At 42.2% G+C, this 12,360-nt stretch overlaps 1 protein-coding gene across 10 annotated transcripts in view; it reads left to right on the top strand.

Moving 5' to 3' along the window:
- The window catches only part of mef2d (myocyte enhancer factor 2d), a 104,498-nt gene extending 94,293 nt beyond the window's left edge, over positions 1 to 10,205 (top strand). For 6 of the 10 annotated variants that reach the window (XM_051405703.1, XM_051405710.1, XM_051405706.1 and 3 more), the window contains 2 exons: positions 334 to 384; positions 5,108 to 10,205. In XM_051405703.1, coding sequence (XP_051261663.1) covers positions 334 to 384; positions 5,108 to 5,549 — 493 coding nt within the window. In that variant the 3' untranslated portion in view covers positions 5,550 to 10,205. The remainder of the gene's footprint in view (positions 1 to 333; positions 385 to 5,107) is intronic. The other 4 variants (XM_051405709.1, XM_051405711.1, XM_051405712.1 and 1 more) reach the window with 1 other exon arrangement.
- The last annotated feature ends 2,155 nt before the right edge of the window (positions 10,206 to 12,360 follow it).

The raw sequence follows: 12,360 nt of genomic DNA on the forward strand, positions 1-12,360 counted from the left end.
GTATATTCCTTTAATTGCAGTCTCCGTTGAGGATTCCCATTGGCCTGATCCCAGCTCAGGAGAAGCCAATGATTTCAAGTTTATTAGAGCTGACTGTTGTAAATGCATTGCGTGTGGACGACTGTCAAATTTGTGTCAGCGCAGGCTTTAACACTTCCTGCCGTACAGCTCTGCCTCTAACATCATCTCAGTGTGACTGAAGCAGCTGTTGAGCCTTTTTTTTTTCTTGTAGTAACCATGTGACTGACCGTGACTGGCCTCCGTCCCACTGTTTCCCTGCTGTTTTAGCTTTTTTAAACTTGCTTTGTCTCTTTTTTCCACCTCCCTCCACAGCTTGGCCTCTCAGTCCAACTTGCTCTTTGGCAGGGAGGACGGCCTCTGCTGGTACTGTACTCTTTACACTTCAGCCACACAGCTACAGCATGCCACTTTCCCAAAATATCTGCTGCATGAAGGGACATCAGCACAGACTACACAGTTTGCAATGGAGAGACTGTCACTGTGTAAAAACAGATAACACAGGAAGGGTTCTTATGAGGCAAACACAGAAGTAATTAGTTGTAGGATGTACAACAAACGAAAATTTACTTAGGAATAAATTGAAAGAGAACATAACTAAATATGTTATAGTGAACTGCATTGACTGAAAGTACTAATGTATCACGGCACTGAGTGAATATGCTAAATAATGTGATATTTGGCGACATTTACTTTTAAATGTAAAGCAGCAACTGGGAAAATTTGTGTTGATTCTGGCGGCCCCTGTGGACAAAATCGGTAGCGTTCCCACTGCCTCGTTTCAGACATTAAGAATAACGATATAGAAACGGCCAGTCTTCCCGCTGATGGTCTCCTTTGTGTATGTAGCTCATATAGAGGCATCAGTGTTACATTTAGGCTGTTTGAGAACCAGTTAAAAACAAAACTTTGACATCTCTTCAACAGCTTTCAAGCATTTATAAGTTTCATGAAATATTCCTGGATTACTTTAACAACAGGGCTAATCAGCTCTGATCTATTGGTACGTGTATGACATTGTCATATTCCTTTTCATAGTATTAGCATTGAAAATGCTTCATAGTGCTAGTGTCCTATGGGTGGAAGAGTAACTATTTAAATGTCAAAAGGCACCTACAATCAATTCCAGTACTTAATCCTGTCCTGGCCAAAATACTGAGTGACTATTTAGAGAACTCTTCATAATTTATTTATTATGTGAGAGTAGCATTTAAGAAAGGTTAAATCTAGGTATTTTGATAAGGAACAAAAGGAATAAACATAATTTAAAGTATTCTAGCAATTTAGTCTTACCATTTTAAGTTGGGGGACTCACAAGTGACAGATTTTAAATAAATAGTCAGAATCAAAGCAGAGGCTGAGATATTTCACCTTATAGTCCCTAGTATGGGCCAAGATCGCAACATACTGAATCCTACATTTCCTACGATGCAGTCATGGCATCTTTTTGTTACACTCTCTCCCTGGTAAACATTTTTTAACTTAATAACCCGGTTTGTTATGGGGACTAGCACTCCCCATGAGTTCCCCTTTAAATATCAAACGATATAAATAAAAAACTAATGTAACTAGAATACAGTCTGCTACACTGACTGTCATTTGTCAAACTAAGTAACAAACTGTTAATTATGCACAACACACAGTTGTGGAAATGACTGATCTGTCTGATTTGAATTTAATTAAAGAAGAGTCATGTTGCAGCTTGTTGGTCCTGAGAAAAGCAGAGCATTTTGGGAAACACGGCTGCATCTAATCACACCACACTGTAACCAAGTGTCTGCTTCTGGCTGTGCTCGCTGTGTTGTTAGTGCTCGGGGGTAGCCTGCCGCTCTCGCCTTCATCACTGTCACCGGCCCGCTGACTCTGCCGTTTTCACCCGCCATAGCAACGGCCCCCCCGTGGCACCGCCATCCATCTACCTGTGCCGGCCTGAGCCACGACGCGCAGGTTTGATGAAGTGGGCACGGCGAGAGACGGAGTGAGCCTCGCCACCACCGAGGGATTTGTGTGTGTGTGTGAGAGTAGGAGGGAAGAAGCATTTGTATGTAAGACAGCAAGAGTGCATGAGTTAAAGTAGAGGAGCAAGACAGCGAGCACATTTGAGTGCCGCAGACCCAGATCGCCTGAAGGAGTGCTATCTTAAATTCCCCTCTCAGTCTGCCAGTAATTGAGGGAATATTAGAGATACAGAGCTGCAGATGGCTCATGATATGACATATTAGAACACACCCGAGGGGCGAAACGCAGTAATTGGGAGCCTCAAATTCAGATCGACCGTGTCAAGCTGGGGGAGAGAGAGAGAGAAAACGAGCACCATCCGAAAAATCCTGTCGACACCGTCAAAGAAGCGAGCCACAGTGCAGCGTCAACAGCCGGTGTCAGACCCGGTGACAGGTTCGACTCAGCCTCCAGCCAGCGGAGGAGGAGGAGGAGGAGGAGGAGGGAGGCTGAGTGTGAGGGTGGGGGGGCTGATCAAAGAGTCGTGGCAGGTAGAGACACTGACACAGATGTCAGCTGTTTGGCACTTTGTCCCGAGCATCTTAAGGCACGTGAACAGAAGTTTAGTGCAGCCTAATGAAATGCTGGAGCGTGTTCTTCAGACGATGATCATACTTTTAAAACTAAAAATGAGAGAGATGTGAACAACTCGACATGTTTAACACTATTTTGTGAGATAGTAACAGACTTTGGTGATTAAACTCCATTAATGTGAAGCTATTTCTTTAAATTAAAAGACAGATATGACTAGAAAGATGTGACTAGAAAGTCTAGATGTTGGTGGTGGCTGAGTAAGTCCATGTCAGACACTGCCCACTCATTCATTTCAATGAGACTACTCTGTTGACGCACTGGTCAGACCCTCCAAGATTTTACAGGCTTTTTTTAGGATTGTTGTAGCCTAAAATATCTGATTTCTCAGCAGTTTTTCTAAAAAATTGTAATGCATGTTTGTATATTTCATTAAAAATATAAGGGAACTTTTTCCAGGCAGAGTCACGCAAACGTCTCACATTTGTAAATTATTATTAGCGTTTCATGCAGGAAACTATGATCAGTCAAATTTGGAGAAAAGTTGCAGTGATTGGAGAAAATTGCAAGGTCACAGAGAATTCACAGTGATTGGTAGAATTGACATTAATTGTTGTGATTGTAACATCAGAACCAGCTGGAGGGACTGACTGGTTACGTGGCATAAAGTCAGAACAGTCATCCAAACAATGCTAAAACATTGTATCTGCTAGCCATAACCAAATCTCATCCAGCAATGCACTGCTTTGAGCAATCAAACAGGTGAAAGCACACATCCCAGCTAGATTATTTGTAACATGAACAACATAATTGACCCACCCTAAACCCCGCCCCTTTTTGCTCTGTGCTCCAATAACAGTTGAGCAAGCAAACGTTCTCCTTTCCTTTCCTGTAGATATGCTATGTTCTAGACTCGTTTGGAGCTTTGAGCTGTAACTATCTAGCCAAAGATTGAAGGGGCGGGACATAGGAGGGGTCAATTCTACTGTTTACGATCGTGGAGTCAGGGGATATGATTTTTTTGTTGTTGTGAAGTTAAGTTCCTCATCGTAGTATAAACCTCTGTGCAGTCTTTCAGCGTCTGTTAATCCTTAAAACCCATGGATGTATTTCTCAAACTGGCATTCCTGTCTCGTATTTCATAGTCTGGCCGGTATCTGTAACCACATCACGTCTGAACGCTGCCAATAGGTGGAACATGGACCCTCTGAATCTCCCGGAACAATCTGACAGTTCTGGTGATGATGTGTTGCGCAATAGTCCGTCTGAAATACAATGACAGAATCACAAACATATGAGAAGAGCAGCATCCAACAGTTGGTTCATGGATCTTCTATTATCAAATCCACATTGCCTCAGAGTGGCCGTCCTCTTTGAGAGGAAAAGCAGAGGAATCACTAACTCTCATGCTCATTTTTATATTCAGATTAGCTGGCTGATACTAATTAGACATGTTTTTTAATTGTGTCTTGTATCCCTCGACTTCTTAATCACAGCAGAAAAAAGGTGCCACTAAATGTTGCCACAGTTGCCTAAAGGTCTGACTTTTGATCCCCTTCCAGTTCGAGCAGTGGTGCCGAATACACAGATGCACAAGGTTATTGCAGGTGGACGGACAGATGTTGATATCTGATAGCCTGCAGATTGTCATGCTGTGGAAGCCGAACAGAACAGAAATGTAGTCTGGACTGATGCTCATATTCAACTGTTTCTACATCTGTTGTGGAATTCATATCAGAGAATGTGACTTGCAGCAAAGAGTTGTGCTCTGATGAGGAATGCTACACAAACCTCTCATCTGGAAGGCATCTTACCTGTGATCCTGATGACGTATTGTAGCTCAGATCAGATGTGTACTTCGATATCCTGTGCCAGCCTCGTCTATATTGAAAAGATCACTACATTTTGAAAATGGTTAAAACATAAAAGCCTTTATGCATAAGTTCTTTATTTAGTAACAACGTAAGCTAAGTAGCTATTTAATCTACATTAATCGTAAATAAAACATTCGATTTTTTGCTAACATTAGCTAACTTAAAATGTGACCATATCTATGGTGCCTTTTATCTTTTAACCATCAACAAAATGTTGTGGTGTGCTCAACTGTTATTGGAGCGCAGAGCAAAAAAGGGGCGGGGCTTTGGAAGGGTCAGGTGTGCAGCGTGAACCATAACGGACCGTATCTAAAAGGCAGGGATGTCGGGGCTGCATGGCTTATGGACTGTGCTTTAATGTGGCCTCTTTGTTTCGTGTGTCCTTGTTCTCCATGTGCTGACGTCCAACCAAGCCTACGTGTGCCCGGTTTCTAGCATTGCTGCAGAATGTCTTGGGTGTTTGTCTTTGCAAATGGCTAGCTTATCCGTAAAAGCCCAGTTTCTGTTTATCTGCATCAGTGACGGCGACATCCCTGCAAACTGTTGTCTGGTGAAGGTCTGCTCTCATGTGATGTTCAAGGATAACTCAGGTGGTTCTTTAATTATGTTCTTGATCCTGTCTGTAGTCTCACGTTGTTTTGTTTGTCTTCTGTTCTCTTCTTTCTGTCCCCTCTCCATCTCTCCAGGCCGGTGAGCCACATAACTCAGGGCGCCGCACTGACAGTCAACACAAACCCCAACGTCAACATCAAGTCCGAACCCGTCTCACCAAACCGCGACCGCAGCACCCCCAGCTCCACCTGCGGCGGCGGTGGAGGCGGAGGAGGCCAGGGTCAAGTCCAGGGACAAGGTCTGGTGACGGTCGCCTACCCGGGTACCCTGCGCCTGGAAGCGGGAGGTCAAGGCCGCTCGCCAGTCGACAGCCTCAGCAGCAACGGCAGCTCATATGAGGGCAGCGACCGGGACGACGGCACCCAGGGACGAGGCGGGGGTCTGGACTTCCACCACCAGGCCAGCGCCGGGGCCCAGCAGCCCACCATGGTCCTCCTGCGGCCCTCTTCGGCCGAGCCCCAGGAGCAGGACGGGACCAACGTCAAGAGAATGAGACTGGATACCTGGGTCACATGAAGAGATGAGCGGAGAGGGATGGATGGACGGACGGACAGATGGAGGATGGAGATGGAGATGTGTACTTGTGGCTTGTGTACATGCCCCCACCAGCCCTGATGCCCCTGATCTCCTTCCCCATGCATACACACACACACACACACACACACACAACATATAAATATATATCCCCGCCATCGACCCAGTAACCTGCTGTCCACACAGGAAACACTGACCTCACACACACACACACACACACACACACACACACACACACACACACAACAAGCATGCTGACACACTCATGTCGCACGTATGGACACTGACACGCACCTGTACGCCAATGTGCATACACATTTGAACTCTAATGTACTTTCACTCACACACATACACAGAACCCCGAGGGGTTGAGCCACCAAACCAGGGATTATTCAAAACAGTTCCAGTGTTGGACTTTATTCAGCTGTATTTGAGTGGAAGTGAATGAGTACGTTTTTAATCAGGCCTATTTCACCCGAGCCGCTGGCAGAGCAGACAAACCTGGTTTCCCAGCATGCCCTGCATTAGCTTAGCGGCTGGTGGTATGCTCCCGCTTTCTCGTCCTTACTGTTCATCAGTAGGTTTTGGTCAACCACAAACTGCACTGCATTGAGCCAGTGCCACCAAATGAGTCCACATGTTTGTACACATCGGCCCGACCACGGTTGTATCGCTGTCGCTCTAGAGTCTTGTTTCTTTTCTAAGAGCCTCGGGCCATTTTGCTCTTTTTAAAGCGTGGAGTTTTGTCCTTCTGTCTCGACTGTTGATCTTTAGAGTTTGGATTCGCTTCAGTTTTTGAATATGAAGACACTAAAAAGAAAAACTCCCTCCCCAGCCGAGCCGGTGGCCGCGTCAACAACAGGCCCGGCACTTTGGCCCTGTACAAGACTGACGACCCCCGGGTCTTCGTTTAATCTGAAACATGCAGACTAGCTGTCAAACGAGGAACACGATTTGTTGCCGACGTAAAAGACTGCTTTTCTTTGAATCAGGGACGAGCTGCAAGAGCTCAATGACACATGACGCAGATACTCCTAGTTTTGCCCACATCTTGTCAACTCCAGATGCTGAGAAAGGCATGTGTGTGTGTGTGTGTGTTTGATGTGTGTGTGTGTGTGTGTGTGTGTGTGTGTGTATACGGGTTTGTTACCTCAACTGGTCGTTTTTTAACAAAGTGATTTGGGCAAATGTTCATTCTCAATTTCATCCTTGAACACACACCTGCAATGCACACAGCTGAAATTATTTTTGTGAAGCGACTCATGTTTTGAATAGATAGCTGATGTTCAAAGGGGAGATTCGTGAGGTACCATGTATATAAGCAATCTGTAACCTTTGTGGCTTTTGTGTGACAGGGATAAGGTGTTTTGAAGGTAAAAAAAAAATCATATACAAGTATATATTTAAACAGCTTCAGGCGGTAGCGAGGGCAGCTCTGCATCTGGGGCGACGACGATAGACGACAGGGATTGTATATATTAACTATATATTCGGCAGGATATCCCTCAACGAAACAGAAAAAAAGCAAACACATTGATTCTCAGTGGATCGGTCTCTTTTTTATTATTATTTATGCGTGTATATAAAGTGTAATATGTCGACGAGCCAAGAGAGGGTGCTGTAGAGGCAGAAAGGGAAGACGTAGCCGTGGTGACTCGGACTGTTTTGAGTGAGCAATGGTTAGGACTGATGGAGCGCACTTTACCTTTTAACCCCCGCCCCTGACACCTTAACACACCTGATCCACACACACACACACACACACACACACACACACGTCCTGTACATACACACTAGGGTTAGACTGATATTACTGGCTGGTTTGTTCAAAATCTAATATTCAGCAGATACAAATAAATGTGTGCACTTTTTATTTAATCCTAAAAAAAATCTGTTTTGTTGTAATTTAATTTAAATAATTTATTACTGTACATCAATGAACCAGAGCTCCCTTTACAACTCTGAGCTGGACCACCTTAAATATTTATCAGTGGCTGCCTGTTTGCAGTTAGTATAATTCATTCATTGAATTCACTTTAAGACAATATGAGGGGAGAGAAATTAGTAAAAATATCAAAGTACAACCTAAAAGGCTATTTAAAAGATATTTTTATTTATATATATTTTTTCAATTTTATTTAAAACATGAATAACGGCAGAAAGAATTTGCACGCTCATTTTATTTAGTTTATTGCTAATTGCAGCAATTGTAAACCCAATAATCATGATAGTTTAATATCAATTAAGCAACTAATTAACCACAGAAAATAATCCTAAATTTAGTAGTTTCATCTTTTAAAGGCATCAGCAGCATGCACAAAACCCCTTTCTGCCTACATTTAGAGTTGAGTGTCCCATGAGGGTCTAAACTCCCTCCCAAAAAATACGTTTGCAGATATAATCCTTACTTATTGTTAAGTAATGTTTTGGCATATCAAAGTATTTGCAGCGTCCATGCCAGCATCATCTGTCACAAACATATCAGTCGAACTCTAGCAGACACACAGACAGCGTACGATTAAGCGATGGATGTCCCCTGTCCGCCCTTTGTTTTCGAGGTTTCCCCATTTCCTCCTGTTAGAAGCCATGTGTGTATATTTAAAGGATCTCTCCTTCGCCTGTCACTGGTTGGCTGTGGTTTTATATTACGGAGAGGTAAAAACGACTATGAAGGTAAAAGAAATGTGAAGGATGTCATTTTTGTACTGCGTAAAAGTGGCAATGGGTGATTTAGGGTTTAGTGGGTAGATTTAGAGGTCAAGAGTGCAAATTCATCTATTTATTTTTTTTCCTAAAAGCACTCTCAGCCTCCGTCCATTTGCTTGTTAAAAGCTTTGGAGGCAGTCTGGGTATCGTTTCGTCGTTAAGCCGGAGGTTTCAGAACGAGTCTTGATCTTTTAATGACTACCTCCCAAATCCAACGCAGACTTGTCGACTTTGGGTTTTACTACATCCAGCCACCACATCCTTCTCACGGGCAGGCCCTCTTCACCTCCCTCTCACCCCTGTCACTCACTCACTCACTCACTCAGTCGGGGCTTTTTTTCTCCCCTCTGGAAGTTTAATCTCAAAACCACACACACACACACACACACATACAGTTTTCATCACACACTACTTTTCTGTTTACTCCGTCCAGACAGCGGGTGTCAGCGCTGAAATGACAAGTCAAATTATTTTGGGGGGTCATTTCCATGAGTAACACAAACCCCCCCACCCCACCCCAACCCGACACCCCAGCCTCATCACACACTACTCCCATCATCCTCTCCTCACTTCATCTCTGGTTTTTTTCTCTCCGTCTGTCACTCACACACACTCATCCACTCTGTGACAAGTCTGAGTGTTAATATTGCTTTTCTGAGCGCGTGGCAGAGTGAACATAAATCCCCCCCCAAGAGTGTAAACACTTTGACTGTTAAGACTGTTGTACTCTGAGCTCCGAACAAAAAAACAGAAACAAAACTCGACCCCACGTATTGAGGCCGCAAGCCATAGGTTTGTCAAAAAAACGAAACAAAATGGCTTCCTTTTTGCGACGGGAGTTTCGTCAGCGGTCGCGTGAAGCCCTGGCACGTTCTATAGAGCAACACTAGGGGTCGCTGTAATCACAAAACCGAAAGACAATCGTGCTGAGAAATAGTTTAAAGAACCTGCATCCCCCCTCCCACACACAGAAAAAAGCGATACTTGCTCCTGTATAATGATGTTTAGAAGTCTCACTCACTTTCCAGTGTTAATTTGTGCTGGTGACAGTCTGTTTTTAATTGTTCTCTGAGAATTGATATTATTATTATTATCATCATTACCACAGCTTACACTGATGGTAGCTGTCGTGATGATATAGAAATCTGCGTTTTCTTTTGTGTAGGTTAGGCATCTTGTTTTATTTGGAATTTGATTTTATTTTATTATATGAAAAATATTCTATAAATATATTTTTTGTTTTCTCTTTTTCGGGATTTGTTTTCCTTTCTTCTTCAAAAAAAGGGTGTTACTAATGTTGCACGATTTTTATGACATGAAACAAACAACACAAGCGTAGTGATATTAGTACACGCGTGGCTGTGGACGGAGGCGCCGAACGAGTCGACTGCGACAAACCGCTTCAATGCTGCAACTTTGAGTCCAATGTACAAACCTCTCAGTCCACACATGCTAACATGGGGTGGGTGGGTGGGTGGGGGGGGGCAGCGTGACACGTCTAACTTATTTCTGACCAGACACAATGATGTCAATGCATGGGCGTTTTAAAAACAAGCGAAGAGTGAATCATGTTATAGGAAATAAAATGTAATATCGACACAAATATACATCACACAGAAATACATTTAAGAAAAAAAAATTGAAGAAAAAAGTTTAAAATAAATTATAGCTAATATATTGTGTTCGGCTAGTCTGCTTTTTTGTTGTAAAGATAATTTTTTTGTTGTTTTTGGAGAATGATATACAATTTGTGTATATTTTCATAAATAAAGTATGCACTGATATGTTATTACAAATTCTATACTGCTTTTACAAAAAAAAGTGTTTGTTATTGTACCAAAGTATCCATTGGTCCCCTCTTACCCTCCTCCCCTTTTTGCGTATGTTTTACCGTATTTTATATATTAAATAGACAAGTTGACCTACAGAAAAGTTTGAGTTCGTGTCATTTCTTTGTGAGTGTGTGTTATTCTGAGTGTGACAGCAGTACCATGTTGGCACCACTAGATGGCAGTCTAATGTTTGGTATTGCAGGACCCAAACTGCAGAGACGCAGAGGAAGCTGCTACTGGGTCAAGATGCTCATGTTTCCAAAATGTTGACTCGTTTTTTTTTAGGAAATCTGCTTTTTTTATAAGTATCTTTATGTTGTTTAAGATGTGAAATCACTTGTTTTGTAGTAAATGCTTCATTCTTAAGACCCAAAACTAAAAGAAAAGGAGAGCTTCTCCTCGGTATGTTCATTATTTTCAACTTTATAGTACTTTTATTTTAAATTTTATATTTTGATATTTGAGTATTTTATGTAACTATAGTGCAATTTATAGTTGGATTACAAATGGTGAGCACAATGCAACCCATTCAAAGGACCCAGATAAAAAAAAAAAACATATTCTCATGCAGAATAACCACACGTCATGATTCAGAACACTGTGTGTGTGTGTGTGTGTGTGTGTGTAATCTCGTTCATTGAGCCACTTTAAGAGCAGATCAATGAAATGTGATACTTAATTGATCTCCAATAGAGAAATAAGCTGTTCTTTCCCTCCTCCTCCCTGTTTTTTCCACAGAGGAGGTCAAAGGTCAGGGACAGAAACGGGTAAAGGTCTAAGGATGAGATATTTCGTTAATGTTTTGAAGCAAAATCGATGATTTTTGGATATATTAATGAAGTTTTAGCTTGGAGCTTGCAGAGCACGAGTCGCGTGGTTGACGTGAAGTCACTCTGCCTCCAAGAAGCTAAAATAAAGAAGCTATGACAAAAGTGATTTCAAAGGCACAATCATTAAGCTGGAGAGACTACATACAGTGCACACACTAAACCTAGAGACAATGTTACAAAGGGTTTAAAAGTATGATTAAAATAGCATCTTTTAAAAAACATTTGAATATATTATTTCCTTGAGATTAATCACAAGAAAACAGTTTGTCTTATTATCTCAACATAACAAGCAATTCATCTCAACATAAGGTGTCAAAACTCTAAATCAAAGAATAATTATTGTGTGATAATAAACAGCTTTACAGTAAGTGACAACTTATTGTGATCACAGGAAAAAACGGTGTACGTCAACGTTAATGGTCTTCTTCAAATGAAACAGGAGACATAATTCTAGTGCTTTTTATCTGTGTCAGTGTGTTAAAGTCTGTTTCATCTATTTGATTTGTACTTGAGTAAATCCAGGGGCGTTTCCAGACTTTTTTGACTGGCGTGGCACAAGTGGGGCACTGACTTATGCAGGGGTGGCATGAAGTATGTGTCTGCAGCTTCTCTAGTCATTCACAGTTTATGCAAGTCCAAGACTGTTTATGGACCCCAGGATGCAGAAATATTCAAACACACTAGGGGAAACACATTTATACTGTAAGTAAAAAACTGTGTGGGATTGGCATAAAGTGGGCGTGTCTGCAAAGGGGAGATTATTGGGTACCCATGGAATCGTTTTCATTCCTATATCCTGAGGGCAGAGGGCCCCTTCCCAACATGCTGGCATGTTTCATATGATAGAATATTTTCACTATAGTTTTAAAACAGAGCAGAAAGATAATGAGGTGGCAATTGGGGTGGATAATCACATTTCAGGGGTGGCCAGTGCGATCCCAGGCCCCCCCTATGGACACGCCCCTGAGTAAATCTACTTAATCTACTAAAACAATTTTGAGGTACTGGAGTTTTCAGATTGAACCTACTTTATATTTCTACATTTCAGAGGGAAATGTTGTACTTTTTACACTTCATTTATTTCACAGCTATAAGAGCAGAGTAGGCTACCTAAGGGCGAAGCTTCCCATGTTCAGTTGTAAATAATTCACGCTAATGGAAGAGTCAGTAAAACGTATACTGCTAAATGATTTTTTTTAAAAGGATTTAGTGACGGTGTAGCTGCAGGCTGCAACTTCCTCACTTCACTCTCTGCTAACCAAACAGGAAGGAGAGATGGTGGGAGTGAAAGGCACACCTTATAAAAGGCTCCTCCTAAGGTAACAAAAACATAATGTTTTCTATATTCAGGTGATTATACACAAATAAAAACATGGGTATGAATATTATATTCCATTTCTGCCAATAGTTCCTCCTAAATGTTAC

Source organism: Dicentrarchus labrax, unplaced genomic scaffold (assembly GCF_905237075.1).
Source record: "Dicentrarchus labrax unplaced genomic scaffold, dlabrax2021, whole genome shotgun sequence".
NCBI lineage: Eukaryota > Metazoa > Chordata > Actinopteri > Moronidae > Dicentrarchus > Dicentrarchus labrax.